General features: G+C 47.0%; 6 protein-coding genes across 6 annotated transcripts; 4 read left to right on the forward strand and 2 right to left on the reverse strand.

The window, feature by feature from the left end:
* Positions 1 to 153: 153 nt before the first annotated feature.
* On the forward strand, positions 154 to 1,350 carry GGS25DRAFT_497487 (FeS cluster assembly scaffold IscU). Its single transcript, XM_049261620.1, has 2 exons — positions 154 to 791; positions 850 to 1,350. The coding sequence occupies exons 1-2, from the start codon at positions 374 to 376 to the stop codon at positions 993 to 995; spliced, it is 564 nt and encodes a 187-aa protein (XP_049114323.1). The 5' UTR covers positions 154 to 373; the 3' UTR covers positions 996 to 1,350.
* A 559-nt stretch (positions 1,351 to 1,909) lies between these two features.
* Positions 1,910 to 4,182, forward strand: GGS25DRAFT_497488 (DEAD-domain-containing protein). The gene is made up of 3 exons (XM_049261621.1): positions 1,910 to 3,609; positions 3,664 to 3,776; positions 3,833 to 4,182. Exons 1-3 carry the CDS (start codon positions 2,065 to 2,067, stop codon positions 3,984 to 3,986), a joined length of 1,812 nt encoding a protein of 603 aa, XP_049114324.1. The 5' UTR covers positions 1,910 to 2,064; the 3' UTR covers positions 3,987 to 4,182.
* GGS25DRAFT_350611 (Rft-1-domain-containing protein) lies at positions 3,824 to 6,302 on the reverse strand. The gene is made up of 2 exons (XM_049258038.1): positions 4,173 to 6,302; positions 3,824 to 4,108 (listed from the first exon to the last, which is right to left on the reverse strand). The coding sequence occupies exons 1-2, from the start codon at positions 5,894 to 5,896 to the stop codon at positions 4,021 to 4,023; spliced, it is 1,812 nt and encodes a 603-aa protein (XP_049114325.1). The 5' UTR covers positions 5,897 to 6,302; the 3' UTR covers positions 3,824 to 4,020.
* On the forward strand, positions 6,294 to 7,505 carry GGS25DRAFT_497493 (uncharacterized protein). The gene is made up of 2 exons (XM_049261622.1): positions 6,294 to 6,559; positions 6,660 to 7,505. Exon 2 carries the CDS (start codon positions 6,888 to 6,890, stop codon positions 7,323 to 7,325), a length of 438 nt encoding a protein of 145 aa, XP_049114326.1. The 5' UTR covers positions 6,294 to 6,559; positions 6,660 to 6,887; the 3' UTR covers positions 7,326 to 7,505.
* A 974-nt stretch (positions 7,506 to 8,479) lies between these two features.
* Positions 8,480 to 10,940, forward strand: GGS25DRAFT_350686 (hexose transporter). Its single transcript, XM_049258039.1, has 5 exons — positions 8,480 to 8,965; positions 9,030 to 9,355; positions 9,416 to 9,862; positions 9,936 to 10,342; positions 10,409 to 10,940. The coding sequence occupies exons 1-5, from the start codon at positions 8,865 to 8,867 to the stop codon at positions 10,739 to 10,741; spliced, it is 1,614 nt and encodes a 537-aa protein (XP_049114327.1). The 5' UTR covers positions 8,480 to 8,864; the 3' UTR covers positions 10,742 to 10,940.
* Positions 10,941 to 10,981: 41 nt separating this feature from the next.
* GGS25DRAFT_350690 (torulene oxygenase) lies at positions 10,982 to 13,343 on the reverse strand. Its single transcript, XM_049258040.1, has 3 exons — positions 13,091 to 13,343; positions 12,893 to 13,017; positions 10,982 to 12,827 (listed from the first exon to the last, which is right to left on the reverse strand). The coding sequence occupies exons 2-3, from the start codon at positions 12,989 to 12,991 to the stop codon at positions 11,139 to 11,141; spliced, it is 1,788 nt and encodes a 595-aa protein (XP_049114328.1). The 5' UTR covers positions 12,992 to 13,017; positions 13,091 to 13,343; the 3' UTR covers positions 10,982 to 11,138.
* Positions 13,344 to 16,249: the final 2,906 nt, after the last annotated feature.

A 16,249-nucleotide genomic window follows, 5' to 3' on the forward strand; every position in this document is an offset into this window, starting at 1 on the left:
GAAATCAGGAATATCTCGATTTTACACTGTCTTTATGCCGCTATTTATGATAAGCCCCGCACAGTGCGTTTTTCATCTCCGAGTTATATGATTTCATCGTTGTAATAAAGCTTTCTGATTCGCTAAAAATATTTAGATCCATTTTAGTACCGAGATCGCCGACAAAGACCGCTTCACATTTCTAGAATTCCTACATTTATGCTTTCTACCAAATCTTCCATTCTTCGCTAACTTATCTAACTCAACTACTCATCATTTCATCCTGAAACTGAATTATTTCTAAATTACCTCCATTATCTCATCAACCTAAATCAACTACAACTTCGATTAATCCGGTGCAATTCGCATTCAACTGACAATCACGACTATCAAGATGTTTTCGAGAGCGCTCGCGACCACTGCCCGCCGAGCTGTCGCATCGGCTGCCCCTCGCGTCGCCACTCGTCAAACCCTTAACCCAGCCACCAACATTACGCGGCGATCATATCACGAGAAAGTGCTTGATCACTATAACAAACCGCGCAACGTCGGTTCTATGCTCAAAACAGATGCCGATGTTGGTACTGGCCTAGTTGGTGCGCCGGCATGTGGCGACGTCATGAAATTACAGATCCGAGTCGACCCCAACAACAATACCATCTCCGAGGTCAAATTCAAGACGTTCGGCTGCGGAAGCGCCATCGCAAGTTCGAGTTACCTGACAGAGCTTGTGAGGGGAATGACCTTGGAAGAGGCGGGACGAGTCAAGAACACAGAGATTGCGAATGAGCTATGTTTACCTCCAGTCAAGCGTATGTATTTCGTATACTCTCGGTCGATACTAAACTTACAAATACTGATGTGTAATAGATCATTGCTCCATGTTGGCTGAGGATGCCATCAAATCGGCCATCTCCAACTACTACACCAAGAACCCTCATGCCAAACCTACGAACCTTGCCGGCACTGGGGCGAAGATGCCCAGCGTCGGTGAGGCAGTAGCGGCATCGGCTTGAGCAGGAATGTTATCCCGACCTTTTACGAGGTGGGACTACGTTCGTTAGTAGCATGCAATACGGAGTATGGATGATTTCAACGGGACGAGAAAAGCTGCTCTTGTGGGGATGACTTTTGCGAAAGATTGACAGGGGATTGTTTCCCCTCTTAAGGGGGCAGCGCATCGCTGCTGGGTATTTACTCACCTAGTTTGACGTATGTGTTTCTGTTCAGTGCTTGAAATACTTTCAAGAAAAGAATGAGTGTGATGGACTTCTGATATCCTCATGACCGAGATGTTGAACTTAGGTTCTCTGAACACTCGTTTAGGGGTGTATTATAGTTTTGTTTTAGTAATGAATTCTGTAAAACACACATTTGGTAGCCCAGTTACTTCATGAGGTGATGAAATCACTACCTTACGACCATCCTTCCTAGGTATGTAAGCATTTGACATCATTGATATATTGCACACAGCACCTGGTATGGCAGTAATGCATACATAACCCCTAGCTGGTATTGTATATTCGCGTAGGTGGAAGGTTCGAAGATATTACTAGGTAGCCTTGGACATATGTTGTACTCACCTCAACGATACTATGCACCAAATACCTAGGCTATTTTGTAAATATTATAAATTACACGATTTGCTCTCCTGGGAACATTATCTTTTAGAATGTTGTGATCATTGCGAATTGGTTTTGCAGTTACTTACCCTAGGTAGGGTATAATGGCACATGATATCCATGGATAGTATTAAAGCCTTCAATGCTGAAATAATTGATATCAACTTAAAGTAATGAGACATTATGTACGTGTATATACATGTATTGGCATGTCGTCGTATTACTACTATGTACTAGGTACATAAATTGAAGAATTAATTCTGCTTATCGATAGCGGGGCACCTTAGTCGTATTCAAATCACCTTATCGACAAGGTATTTTCCCTTCTTTTTTTCTTCTTTTCTTTTTTCTTGGAGGCTAAATAACACTGTAAAACTCAAATCAACTTAACTCCCCTAATCATCTACCCAAAATACCTACGTTAGACGTTATTCGGAAGTCGACTTATAAAGATCCCGCAAAGATGTCCAAACACCGTCTTGAAGATGCCGAAGATGTAGACGCTGTCATTCTCCCGCGCAAGAAGTCCAAGAAGGATAAAAAGGACAAGAAAGATCGCAAAGAAAGGTTGCGAGAGGATGATGACACGACAGCATCGACTCCGGTAGATTCTTCCGTGGAGAACACTGTTATAGAAGTCGACGGCGAATTGAAGGCGAAGAAGAGAAAGGACAAGAAAGAAAAGAAAGAAAAGAAGGAGAAGAAGGAGAAGAAACAGAAAACTCAAGATGAAGAGGCGAACGAGCAAGAACCCACAAAGGCCAACGACGCAGAATTAGATCGCAAGCCAAAGAAGGAGAAGAACAGGAAAGACAAGAAGAAGGATAAAGTAGAAGAGCCGAAGGTTAATGGTTCCTCCAAGAGCGAAACCAGTGGAACTGTTAACACCTCAACTATCCCCAATGCGTCGCCACAAGCATACGAACAAACCAGCGCCCTCTCTGCCGTGCCTGAGTCTGAAGTCGCATCGTTCTTAACTACGCATCAGATCACGATCACCGATCCCCTTTCCACCTCAACTTTCCGCCCTGTCATGGAATTCGCCCACCTACCATCCTCGCCCTTGATCGCTAAGAACCCCTTCGCTTCCTTCAAGGCCCCGACACCGATCCAAGCGGCGTCCTGGCCCTTCGGGCTCTCGGGTCGAGATATAGTTGGTGTAGCTGAGACGGGCTCGGGAAAAACCATTGCCTTCGGTCTACCTCTTATATCTGCCGTTCTCGGAACGCCCAAGTCCAAGGGTAGCGGCAGGATACGTGCTGTTGTGGTATCGCCTACACGAGAACTGGCAATGCAAACCAATGAGCAACTAGCCACACTAGGCGAGCTTGTCGGCTTGAAGACCGTCTGCGTTTATGGTGGTGCCTCCAAGGATACCCAGCGAGTCTTGTTACAGAAGGCAGATGTTATAGTTGCGACACCCGGCCGCTTGAAGGACTTTATAGACGAAGGCGCCGTCAACTTGGATGCGGCTACGTTTGTTGTACTAGACGAGGCTGATCGAATGTTGGACAAGGGCTTTGAGGACGATATCAAGAAAATCATCGGATGTACGCCCAGAAAGGAGGATCGTCAGACACTCATGTTCACGGCGACGTGGCCGCAGAGTGTGCAAGCTCTCGCATCCACCTTCATGGTGTCCCCTGTCAAGATTCAAATAGGAGGTAATGCGAGCGGTGATCTGCAAGCGAACATAAGAATCGAGCAGCGTGTTGAGGTGGTAGATCCTCGAGGCAAGGAAATGCGGTTGTTGCAAATGCTCAAGGCTCAACCCAAGAACGAGCGCGTCTTGGTTTTTTGCTTATATAAGAAGGAGGCCACGCGGGTTGAAGGTTTCTTGCAGCAGCGAGGCATCAAAGTTGTGAGCATACACGGCGACCTGAAGCAGGAGCAGAGGACCCGAAGCCTTGATGCATTCAAAAAGGGACAGACGCTCGTTCTAGTCGCAACAGATGTGGCGGCACGAGGTCTGGATATCCCTGAAGTGAAGCTTGTCATTAATCTTACGGTAAGCTTTATTGATCCGATTCCGTGATTAGTTCTAATAAGGGTCATCATTTAGTTTCCTCTCACGATCGAGGACTACGTTCACCGAATCGGTCGTACGGGGCGAGCAGGTAAAACTGGTCAGGCCATCACGCTTTTCACCGAACATGACAAGGCACATTCTGGAGAGTAAGCTTGAAGACCATCCCCGGTTCCATTGAATGGCATCACTGACACAGGTTTAGGTTGATTAATATCCTCAAAGCAGCTGGGCAGCCAGTGCCGGATGAACTTCTGAAATTCGGGACTACTGTCAAGCGAAAGGCGCATGGTACTTATGGAGCTTTCTTCAAGGACGTTGACATGACGAAAAAGGGCACGAAGATCACGTTTGACTAAGTGATGTGATAATTTACGTTATTTTCACAAGAGTCTAGCGGTTAGACACCACCTCTGTGGGTCGTTTACCGCCACGGATAGAATAATAGCAGTCCATGAGATACTTGCGTTCGTTGTATGCGCTGTTTCATAGATTAGAACCATACACAGACACATAGAGGATTCGAAGGAGTTATTTAAACTTACATGACCATCGCGTATACTACAGCTCTGCTGCCCACTGTAATGAGATCCCTGAAGACATGAGGTGAAACGCTGCCGATAGAAATGCCAGAGTTCATTAAGGATGCCCAAAAGGCCGCATTGGCAAGAACCGAGAGTGCCAGTCCGTTGGGTAAGATATCACCCCACATAAAATCTGACCCGTTGGCCTTGAAATATCGTTGGATGAAAGCGCCACTCCAGGCAATGCGGCAAAGCATGTTGATGCAATTCGCATAGACAAGACCGGAAGCGCCCAGTTGTAAAACCTGCAGAGAGACAAACCCAGCGAGGCCAAAGGCAAGGCTGAAAGCGCCCATCCATAAACTCTGGCGATGAACTTCCGACTCGGTAGCGACGGACGAGACGAATGCCTCAGTGACACCGTTGACGGCTAGCAGAGGAATGTACATGCAATACCGCGCCAATACCGCGCCAGCTCCACTAGCAGACCACTTGGAGCCGGCGACGATTTGCACTAGCAGAGGCGCAGCATACGGCCCCACGGTAATAACTACCATGCTTAGCAAGACGTACAACTTCAAGACGGCCTGAAAATCCGAGCGTGCTTTGGTAACAGTTTGCTTTTCTGGTGACCTTTTGGCAGAGGAGGAGGAGGAGGAGGAGGAGGAGGAGGAGGAAGAGGAGAGCAGCTTGCTAAAGTAGTTTCGACTGCTTTCCTCGATAGGCTGGAAGACTAAGCGTGCCAAAAGACTGCCGTAATTGTTGGCGAGGGCATAAACGCCTTGCGATGAAGGATCGGAAAGTACCGAGACTAGAAATGTATCGCCTTGGGTGAGGATATGCTTTACGAAAGACTGGGCTGTCAGACTAGAGGCGAGCTGTAGAGTCGGCTTGAAGAAATATCCGAGAACATAATTGTCGCGAGGATTAAGTTGTCCCGTTTGCTTTGTGCTGCTGTTCTTCCCCTCCTGCAGAGGAGGAGCAGTCCTCTTCGGGAGCAGAGAGAAGCGCTCAGCAGATGCTAGTTGCGCGCCATACCAGCTATAGACGGCGAGAAGGCCGACTCCATAAGCGAGCTGTCCGAGAGCGAACGGCAGGACCCCTAGTTGCAAACCCCTTTTCCAGGCCCAGTTAGCCGCCCCAAATGTCACGAGACATCGAAATAAGGTGGCAACGGACTCTGCAGCCGCCCGTGGTCCGAAACGTAGGCGGTATTGTAGAACCACAAAGGCAGGCTCCGATAGTAGCTCTACGATAGCGGCTAGGCCATAGATGCGAAGAGCGGTATCGAGGTAGGGTGTGGTGGCAGTAGCCGCATCTATATAGTGGAGATAGGCCCAGCCCAGTCCAGCCGAGGCTCCTAAGCCGAGCACCAGGGACAGGTGAGCTATGTTGACGACGGACTGGCTGTCACCCCCATTCTCGTTCTCGTTCTCATTCTTATTTCCAGAAGAATTCTGGTCAGCTGAGGGGGACAAAGTGGATGATGGGCTCTCCTGGCGCTGAATAGCCACACGCAGGCTTTCCCTAGCAAAGAATAGGACGGACAAGTAGTAAACTTCTAGCTGAGTCGAGACGCCAAGCAACTGAGCGGTGAGAAAACGAAGTAGCAGCTGGTTGGCGATGAAGGTGATGGCGCGTGATGCAATCTGAAGGATGATGAGTAGGGAGGCTCCGCGGACGGCAGAACCTTGTTTTGGGGTACTATTTGGAGAAATATCCGTTGGTGAATTCTCCTTCCCCATGATTGTATTTCTGAATGCAGTTATGGGATGTGTAAAGGAGCTTTGGGGGGGGGGAAGGGGAAGCTTCAGATCATGTGCTCCGGATACTTTGACAGTGACAGCTGGTGCAAGCTCTACGCATGTACCTACCTAGTAGTATTTAGTGAGGTACATACTAATACTAGTAGTATCAACCTAGATGTCCAATCGATAAGCTTGACTTGGCTGCTTTGCCATTGGTTCGGGACCCCGGATGCTAACCAGGTGATACCTAGCAGCCCTAGTAGTACTGTAGTAGACTGCCAGAACCACCTAAAATGATCCACTATGCACTAAAATGGTAAGTCTAGTACGTTCAGGGGAATGTTTTTGTTCATCTCACGAGACCCGAGAATCTTTCTCTTTAAAAGAACAGTATTTAACTAATCTTACATAGTATTACATACATAGTATAAGAAACTCATGACTCGACATCACACCATTTAACCTTCAAGTATAAGGACGGAGGTATTCGGTGAAATTCTGCAGAGCCGTATCGATTTTACCCACCGAGACCCTTGGAAGGCGAATAGGTCCGGAGCGTTCGAGAACTGATAACCGCTATTGAAACCGCTAGGCATAACCTAGGCATAACTATTTCACGTTCGGTCCGATGCTTCTACCCTAGGTTAGGTGACATAATAGGTGTAGTTATTCCCCATGGTTGTGTTTTCCCCATTTTCCCCATTTTCTCCATCATATCTCCATACTATTCTCTCTTCTCCATCTACTAACAACCCCCCAGCTACCCCAAAAACTGCAATTCGGAGCGAATATACATAGTGTTGCAACTTATGTACACTACAGTGACTACACGTATGCACCTCCAGGGCAGCAGGGCTATCTGCCTACCTTAGTATGTCACTGTATGTGCCTTAGGTACATGTATCGTATGTCGCTCTTTCGTCATCCAGGTTGGGATTGATGACGCTAGATCACGGAAGCAGCTCAAGTTCTCAACACTTAGTTATCCATGACATCCCGATTCCCAAGTCTAGCAGGCCTGGCAAGTCTACATATCATGTTGTTTCTACACCTAACTATCTTGGTATCGATACCATTTTCTTGGAAGGGTGACATTTTCCATAATGCACGCAGCACGGCATTGTTATATTGCTTGCGGTTCTTAGTGCTTACTATTTTCTTTTTTCCTATACAGACAGATTTTCAACTCAAATCGATCCATGGCCATTTTCTCGGTGCTACTGTACCTACATGTAATATGTATCGTAGTATACGAAGTACCAAGCATGTTGTATGGCCCGGCCCCTTGAGTCCCTTGAGTACTGAGCCTCTCAAGTCTTGGTATCGGTTGAGCTTCCTGCATTGCACATCAGATGGTGCCAGTGTAAGCCAGCAGCCAAGATCCCATCCGATTAAAAAGTGGCTGCAGAAATCGCCGGTGAAATAGCTACATGGTACTTGTACAATACAATACCAAGGAACGGTACTTGTTATGCCCCCTGTAGCTTTCAAAGTTGTGGGGTGCGAAGTGCAAAGCGGCCAAAGCCCTCATGAGGTTTTTATAATTGGCATGCCACTAATGCATCGAAGCCTTTTTTTCTGCATACGATCCCGTCTTGTCTTACCTAGGATTCTCCGAATCATCCTCGGCCAGGCCAGCACGTACTATGTAGATAGGTACATATGTATGTACAATACCAATACTACTAGCAGTAGTACCTAGCAATGTGGCGTACATATTACGCTTGACTCGAAATCCTCTTTGCCTACAACTTCAAAGCAACACCATGACGACCATGACGACACGAGAAGCCCAAGACTCTTAGCAACGCCTACGCCCGCCCAGAACGAGATGTAGGACAACCCCGTGCAGAACGAGATGAACTGTTGTTTATCTGAAGAGATTATGAAACGCCTGTTCGTGTACCTATTCATTTTTTAAAGCATGTCGTACGATGAGTATCCCGTGCCAAAAACATTGAGTAGCTTATGTAGCCCATTCGTTCCTTATCTCTCTGGGTAGGTACCCAATTTCTGGGTGGGTGGGTGTGTATGCTACCCAGGTACAGTACCAGATCGTCTAATCCACAGTAGTTTAATGTCTCCTCTCACGAGCACGTTTTGTTCACATCGATTGGGAGGGAGTGCTTACACCAACATTGGGCATACTGCTACCTATGTACTACCTATCATGTTTCCCATGGATGTTAGGTAGTTAGTTAGTATGATCGATCCCCCGAATTTTCCAAAACAAAGATTTTATGGTGCTACTCCAGCTATTCCCGCAAGAGTTTCTTTCCCATGGGGCTCCCCACAATCATCGGGGCACATCTAAGCTAGTACTTCTGTGGGCTACAATCGGACCGGCCGTGACTGGCTAAAACGTCGTGACGTACGACCTTGCTAGCAGTCTTTCCTAGATGGGGTAGAAGCCTCTAATGATGCTCCCCTTATTGCTCAGGATTTCAAGTTTCTAGCTAGGCACCTAACGGGTAGGCTACTTGCTGCGCTAGGTTCCCCGAGTCTCCCATCAAAAACCCCATGCCCTAAGCTCGGTATTGACTTGATACCTTAGGTACATACAGTGTCCATTGGGTAGTCTGCAAGAATTGGTACCTAGTAAACCAAGGACATGGGCTTCAACATGTCTGCCACTACCCTCAATGCGTAGTAGCCTTAGGTACCCCAGTACCCCGGTACCCCCGTGTTTACCTTGAAGAGGGTGGGTCGCCGTTTTTTATATAATATTTCAGACGTTCCTCTACTTTCCAGGGAGATCGTCTTCTTTCGTTACTCAAGGACACAAGTGCGATAGCATCATAGACGGCTTTGTTTCGAACATCATACTATTCACTCAACAGTTACACGGCCGAGACTCAGACACAAGTCAACTTGTCCACATCCGTCCAACAAATAGAGCTTCGTGCTCATCTACCTACCCTCTTACCCCCCCTCTATACCGTCGCTACATTACCTAGTCATCGCGATGGTTAAGCTAGCAATTCGAAAGCCCGAGGATGATGTCGGCAAGGCGTGGCCGGCCATTGCCATTGGGCTTTTTGTGGCCTTTGGTGGTGTATTGTTCGGGTACGTCTTATCTACTACACATATTCCTGTGTTTTATCACATACTAACTAACTGTGACATATAGTTACGACACGGGCACCATCAGCGGCATCCTGGCCATGGACTATTGGCAGACCCTCTTCTCGACGGGTTACGTTAATACGCAGGGTCATCTAGACGTGTCCCCGGAGCAGTCCTCAGCCATTGTCTCCATTTTATCTGCGGGTACCTTCTTCGGTGCCTTGGGCTCCCCTCTCTTGGCCGATAATATGGGTCGCCGGCTTGGTCTCATCACCTCTTCTTGGGTGTTTATCCTCGGTGTAATCTTCCAGACCGCGGCGACATCTCTGCCACTGTTCCTGGCTGGTCGCTTCTTCGCCGGTTTTGGTGTTGGTCTGATTTCTGCCATGAGTAAGTTGTCTCAAAAATTCGTGAATTACCTCGGTACCCCATATCTAACAGGCGATATAGTTCCCTTATACCAAAGTGAGACGGCGCCCCGATGGATCCGAGGTGCTATTGTCGGCGCGTATCAGCTAGCGATCACAATCGGTCTCCTCCTAGCCGCCATCGTGGACTGGTCTACGCAATATCGCCAGGATACCGGCTCGTACCGTATCCCCATCGCCGTCCAGTTCGCATGGGCAATCATCCTCATCGGGGGAATGCTCGTGCTACCAGAGACTCCGCGATTCTTGGTCAAGAAAGGCCAGCACGAGAAGGCCGCGCAAGCCCTTGGCAAGCTTCGAAGAATCGACCCCAAGCATTCCGCGATCGAAGCCGAACTGAGCGAAATCCGCGCGAACCACGACTACGAAATGAGTGTTGGAAAGGCCAGCTACCTCGACTGCTTCCGCGGACCCATGCTAAAGCGACAGCTCACCGGTATGGGCGTACAAGGTCTACAGCAGCTGACTGGTAAGGAAACCCACCACTCTAATACCTTAAGGGATTTATAAAGCTCGCAATTCTAACAATACTTGATCAATAGGAATCAACTTCATTTTCTACTACGGAACTCAGTACTTTAAGAATTCGGGTATTCAGGACCCATTCACCATTCAGATGATCACGTCCTCTATCAACGTTGTCTCGACGCTTCCTGGTCTATACGCCGTTGACAAAATCGGTCGTCGACCACTACTGCTTTGGGGCGCTGTCGGTATGTGTGTCAGCCAGTTCCTCGTGGCTATGCTGGGCACTTTGACGACGGGCCAAGATTCGGCCGGCAACATTATCGTCTACAACGTGGCGGCGCAAAAGGCTGGCATCGCATTCGTCTGCCTGTACATCTTCTTCTTTGCCAGCACTTGGGGCCCGCTTGCCTGGGTCGTCACCGGAGAGATCTACCCCTTGAAGTCCCGCGCCAAGTCTCTCAGCATGACCACTGCCACCAACGTGAGTATAATTCTTTCCTGTTGCAAATGGATCATTATCATAACCTAAACTAACTCAAACCAACAGTGGCTCCTAAACTGGGCGATCGCGTACGCAACACCCTACCTCGTGAACTTCGGCGACGGCTACGCGAACCTGCAGTCCAAGATCTTCTTCGTCTGGTTCGGCGCGTGCTTCCTCTGCATCGCCTTCGTGTACTTCTACATCTACGAGACCAAGGGATGGTCCCTCGAAGAGGTTGATGAGTTATACAGCGAGGTCAGCAGCGCCCGAAAGAGCGCTGGCTGGACTCCTAGCACCACTTTCGCGCAGCGACGGGGCGCGCACTCGACTGCGGTGGACGAGAAGCCGGAAGGAAAGATGGAGCACCACAGTGATCACTCCGAACATGCTGTATAAAGAGGCAGGGCATTTCGTTGCTATTTTGAAGATTTGATACCCGCGAAGTTGTATTTCGCACAAAATAAAGGAATATTTGTGCATCCAATGTATATCCAAGACTTACTGAATGATTAGACGTGAACATATTTAGAGAAATAATGTAACGATTGATAAACTTGTTTAATTTGATTAATGAGTGGAACTATAATTACAAACTCGACGAGGGCACACATTTCTCATATCGTCATGATACAGTTATTTCCTTAATTCCGGTTTTCCAACCACGGGGTGCCATGATGTTATCATGAGCCATGAAAAACCAACGCATGGATGAAAAGTCCTCCGGCCCACGAAGCAGTAAATTGATTACCTCAGAAACTCCCATGCAACGCCCCGGTACCCCTATTCCTCTAAATTACGACCGAGATATTGAGGTAGGTGTTGAAGGTACAGAATATATGGGACCCGCGGGAGGCCAATGTAATCCGTGGAAGCCAAATCCAATCGCAAAGGGGCACTCAGCCCGTCCCAACTCCTTCATGCTACTTGCCTCTAGGCACAGGAGATAGCTTGTCTTATTGATCCCATCAAGTACCACGCTGAGGAGCACGCCATTGTCTTCTTCCATGACACCTCCGTAGCGCGGTTCTGGGCGTGGTACGAAGACAGCTTCGCCTGGTGTGTGTCCCTTTGGGCCATCCCAGAAAGTCGTCTCACGTGTCACAAGGTCAGTTTTGACAATGGAGTCAAACAGAGTGCTATATCCACGATTGGCCAGGCTGTACACGTAGCGATGTTTCTTGGTCGCGTAGTCCGGGTTGATTGTGGGTAACTCGCCGGCATGGGGTGCTTTAATCTCTAGCACCTTGTTTGCCACAAGTCGGGTAGTCGACATGTCTGTCGTAGGGGCATCCAGCTTGGGAATCTTGAACTCCCATCTCACGAGCCGAGCAAGGCAGTTGCGGTTGCGCTCCTCGTTGCCCCAAAAGTTCTTCGTTGCGCTATTATTCTGGAGAAGTACGTCCATCTCAAAGGCATGGATTACCTCGGTACTGCGATACTCGATGAGGTCACAGTAGACGTTCATGCTTCCAGTCTTCTCATCACGTTCCTCGAAGGAATTGATGCTATGGAAGTAAAAGCCGGCGGGGCTCTCAAATGTTGCAACCACACCTCGATCACCGATACGGTCAACGACGAACCATCGACAGAGTTTTGACTCGTCAAATGGCTCCATAGCTTCGACCAGGCTGCCCTCCCACATGGCTCTGATACCCCTCCAACCCAGATGTGACGAGGGCACACAGAAGATTACGAAGGAAGGGGAAAGGAAAAACGAGTGTATGTAGGCTGGCTTGAGGTCGGGGGCAGAGATCGTAGCCAAAATGTCAGTTTTGCCAGTCGATGGAGTAGTACGGAAGATCCGGTATGTCGCACGAGCTCCGAACTCAAGATTGTAATTGAAAAAGGCGCCGGTTTCCGGGTCTTTCTGAGCATGAGCGCAACTGAGGGGACCCTTTAGGAGGGGGTGGAGAACGGTCTGCTTGGCGATGCCTATGGGTTCCAAAGTATGCGGGTCAACCTCCTTCATGATTCCAGCATCCGTACCTAGCCATAGAGTTTTGATATCTTCTCTGTGGCCGGATCGACCTGTTCCTTTATCCTTGGTATATAGGCCAGGGATGTTGGCCTGAATTGTAACGCATACATTATCGAACTCAGGGCCTTGGGTGGCTATGCCTCCCCTCCATAAGCTCATGACTTTGCCGAATAGGCCAATGCATGGATCCATCCGTTGACCGAAGGCAATATCGGGTCTCTTTCCGGTTTTTTGGACGGCATCGACTAGGGCTTGGCTCTGACGGCGAGACGTATACTTCACTTTGATAGGGTGTTCATGGCCGCCCGAGGTAGCGATGATATCAAATCGATGGGAGTGACCGAAACCATCAAACCAATGTGTAGTGTGGAAAGTACCCTTGGGTGTATTCTCAACAGTGTACTGGCCAGGTCCAGTACGGAACAGGGTACCGGCAGCCCAGGTTGGTATATAGCCTAGGACAGTCAACTCGACCGGGCCACGTATCTCATCCAGGCCCTCAAACTTTTCATGTCGTTAGCACGGAGTATGTTTACAAGCAGACAAAGATATAATGATTGAAGACTTACCCCTGCCTCGTTGGGCCAGTCATCAAAGTCAGCTTTCAGCAAGCCCTGTACTGTTTTATCGAAATCGCCATCCTCGCTTCTTTTGGGAGTGTCTGCCATGTTGTTCTATCAACTGAGAATTGTGTCTATATGAGGTTTTGAAAGGTGAGAAGAAGCTTATATTGTAATCATATCATGCGAAACGGCGACAGGGCTTACCTTGAATGAGATGGTACTCGTGTTTACATATACCTAGGTAGTTAGGTAGGTAGGTATGTATGTAATTTGATTCTTGGTAGGTACCTATCTTGTCGGAAGGTCAAATGGTGCGGGACAGGTGTTGTGTTGGGGGAGGAGTCGTTAATGTTAATAAATACAGTCAAGTTAAATACTAGGAATTCATCGAGCTGATCCGAAGGAGTTGAGTACTGCCGCCGTTACACAGTTCCGAATGCGAGGTCAATGGCTAGTATGTACTGAGACAATAGAAATGCCTTAGGTACCTACATAGTAGTAGACGGGCACTGTGAATGTTGACGAGCTTTAAACATCAATGTTGGCCGATGGTTTTTATTTTTAGATGTGGACCAATGACTGCATCGTTCTTTCCGAGCATATTGAAGTTTGATAACCTTGATTCTTGATATTCATCAAGCATCTACCCTAACCTACTCATATGTACCTAGTATGTACCTACTTGAGTGCCTTATGTTGCGAGAATAAGTGCATTAGGTTATTGTAAGCGAAGATATCATGTAAGGGTAAGTATTGAACCGTGAAAGAGTGCATAAGGTAAACTAATGAGGTTGGTGCTATTATTATTTGTGATATATAAAGAAATGCCTTTATGTGTATCTACGACGAAGGATCATTGACGCATGTGAATCAAGAGTACATATGTAATTAACTACATGCTATGTACATAATTAGCAACATTGAACATCAATTGAATAAATCGTCCAATTAGCTAGCTCTAAATCAGCCCGGAACTTTGGACAAGGAACGCTAAGAACACCTCTCTATTGGCTGTCTTCTCGTTAAGCTTCTGCACTAGTAATTCGCATTCGCCTGTGAATGCGACAATTTGAGGTCAGGAAGTCTCACCATCCAATGGCTTGCCAGGTTTTACACTTCCATACTACTAGTACGGTAGTACCTAGTACCTACATATGTACTGAGTGTGTTTCTGCACGAGGTGCCCACAATACCGGTGCGGTTGCATGTTTAGCCGCAAATTCAAAGATCCTACCATGTAGGTACAAGCCACAAAGTACCTAAACAAGTAAAAAATATGTATTACTAACTAATGCAAACTACGCCATTGATACCTCGGACAGCTCGTGGTAGCGGAAATAAGGTAATGCGATGATACCTATCTCCGATATATCTTGTCGTCGTCCCATGATCTGAATTGGTTATTGAAGTATGTACTTCGTAGGTATAATTTGTGTATTAGCTACCAAGCAGTCATAGGTTAAGAAATCCCAACCTAGATAACGTATTAATAGACAGGGTATTGAGACAGCCATGGTACAATACTACATATATGTACTACCTAGTATGTAGTGTAATAGTGAGGCAGTTCAAATTTAAAACTTTCTCCACAACCCCTTTTTTCACCATCTCATCAACAATCAACAATCAACAAACCTCCTATTACCATCTTTTCATCAACTTTTCATCAACTTTTTACACAATTTTACACCGAATAATCAAATCTTTGCAATCATGGATGTTACAGACGTAGAAACTAGGCTTCAACTAGCTGTGAAAGCCGTTTCAACAGGCGAGATGCCCTCTGCACGCAAGGCAGCGATAGCCTTTAATGTATCCCACTCAACCCTCAGTCGACGTATAAATAAAACAACAAAACCTCGTTCCGAAGCGCATGTATCTGAACAACGATTAACACCTAGCGAAGAAGAAGCCCTCGTGGGAGTAGGGCTTCAGTTGAATGAATGGGGCTGGCCCCTAACGATCGATGCACTTGAAGCTGTAGCTATCAAGTTCCTGAAAGATAAACACGATAATAATCCCCTTGGAAGGAACTGGTATAAAAACTTCCTAAAACGGCACCCTGAGATCAAACTCAAGAAATCTCCATGTTTAGATCAACGGAGAAAAGATGGGACAAACTACACGATCATAAAGGAGTGGTTTGACTTATATTCAACTATCCGGCTGAAATACGATATTGCCGAAGCCGATATTTACAACATGGATGAGAAAGGAATTATGAAAAGCATCGGTAATAACGCTGAAGTTATTATATCACGACGCGACAAAGAGGCTTTCTCGAATCACCCTGGCAACCGACAATGGGTATCTATTATTGAATGTATCGGAATGAACGGTTATTTACTCCCACCTTTTATAATCTTCCAAGGGCAACGTATACGAGAAAGCTGGATTGATAACGCATTAAGTAAAGAGATCCGTATTCGAGTTAGTGATCACGGATGGGCTGATCAGGAAGCCGCTCTTTCCTGGCTGGGGCATTTCGACGTTAATACCAAAGAACATCTACGTGGCAAATACAGATTATTAATCGTCGATGGCCACACAAGCCATATTTCGTACGAATTTATCAAATATTGTACAGACAACGATATCGTCCTCGCATGCCTTCCTCCTCACACAACGCACGTACTGCAGCCGCTTGAAGTTGGCATTTTCAGTCCTTTGGCAAACGCATACAAAGAAACAATCAGCCGCCGAGCTCTATTCGGAACCAGGACTATTGATAATAGACAATTTTTATTATATTATCAAGAGTCTCGAGCTTGTATATCACAAAATATACCAGGTGCCTGGAGAGGTACGGGCCTGTTACCGTACAATCCGGAGAAAATTCTCGAGAAATACCCCCGGTCGATAACACCACCTTCTAGACCTTCAACGGTGACCTTCACGGACTCACATGGCAGGGAAATAAGAATAATTGCGCAGCCTGGAACGGAGCTAGCTGATCTGATCAATAGCGCTGTACAAGAGAGATCAACAGGCAGCTGAAAAGCAACGAAAAGCAGCGTTAAGGGGCAAGGTTGGCTTTGCGAAATTAGTATGAAAAGAGATACAAATGGATATAGACATATTTGAATGATTTAATTGGACGATTTAATTGAGTTGGTGATGATATTAAGTGGTTGTTGATGGGATGGTTATATTGTCGCTTATCAGCATACTGCTCGGCCTGACTCGAGTCTGTACCTTAAAGAGATTCAAGAGCTATCACAGGACAATATTGACCAACTCATTATCACAGCTATGTTGATGGCCGATTACGATGTGCGAGACCCCAAGCCCAGATGGAAATTCCTTGGCTAACCACTGTATTCCCCATTCAAGAATGTCATGTACCTACGGAGAAAGGGACCA

This window comes from Hypoxylon fragiforme (genome assembly GCF_022984875.1).
Source record: "Hypoxylon fragiforme strain CBS 206.31 chromosome Unknown GGS25scaffold_7, whole genome shotgun sequence".
Classification (NCBI taxonomy): Eukaryota; Fungi; Ascomycota; class Sordariomycetes; order Xylariales; family Hypoxylaceae; genus Hypoxylon; species Hypoxylon fragiforme.

Excerpts from the sequence above, each read along its gene's own strand:
- GGS25DRAFT_497487 (XM_049261620.1), top strand. The coding sequence starts at position 374 with ATGTTTTCGAGAGCGCTCGCGACCACTGCCCGCCGAGCTGTCGCATCG. Across the intron at positions 792-849 it reads ATGTTTACCTCCAGTCAAGC|ATCATTGCTCCATGTTGGCT; the intron begins GTATGTATTTCG and ends GATGTGTAATAG.
- GGS25DRAFT_497488 (XM_049261621.1), top strand. The coding sequence starts at position 2,065 with ATGTCCAAACACCGTCTTGAAGATGCCGAAGATGTAGACGCTGTCATT. Across the intron at positions 3,610-3,663 it reads AGCTTGTCATTAATCTTACG|TTTCCTCTCACGATCGAGGA; the intron begins GTAAGCTTTATT and ends GTCATCATTTAG. Across the intron at positions 3,777-3,832 it reads GACAAGGCACATTCTGGAGA|GTTGATTAATATCCTCAAAG; the intron begins GTAAGCTTGAAG and ends ACACAGGTTTAG.
- GGS25DRAFT_350611 (XM_049258038.1), bottom strand. The coding sequence starts at position 5,896 with ATGGGGAAGGAGAATTCACCAACGGATATTTCTCCAAATAGTACCCCA. Across the intron at positions 4,109-4,172 it reads GTAGTATACGCGATGGTCAT|CGCATACAACGAACGCAAGT; the intron begins GTAAGTTTAAAT and ends TCTATGAAACAG.
- GGS25DRAFT_497493 (XM_049261622.1), top strand. The coding sequence starts at position 6,888 with ATGACATCCCGATTCCCAAGTCTAGCAGGCCTGGCAAGTCTACATATC.
- GGS25DRAFT_350686 (XM_049258039.1), top strand. The coding sequence starts at position 8,865 with ATGGTTAAGCTAGCAATTCGAAAGCCCGAGGATGATGTCGGCAAGGCG. Across the intron at positions 8,966-9,029 it reads TTTGGTGGTGTATTGTTCGG|TTACGACACGGGCACCATCA; the intron begins GTACGTCTTATC and ends TGTGACATATAG. Across the intron at positions 9,863-9,935 it reads AGGTCTACAGCAGCTGACTG|GAATCAACTTCATTTTCTAC; the intron begins GTAAGGAAACCC and ends CTTGATCAATAG.
- GGS25DRAFT_350690 (XM_049258040.1), bottom strand. The coding sequence starts at position 12,991 with ATGGCAGACACTCCCAAAAGAAGCGAGGATGGCGATTTCGATAAAACA. Across the intron at positions 12,828-12,892 it reads ACTGGCCCAACGAGGCAGGG|TTTGAGGGCCTGGATGAGAT; the intron begins GTAAGTCTTCAA and ends CGACATGAAAAG.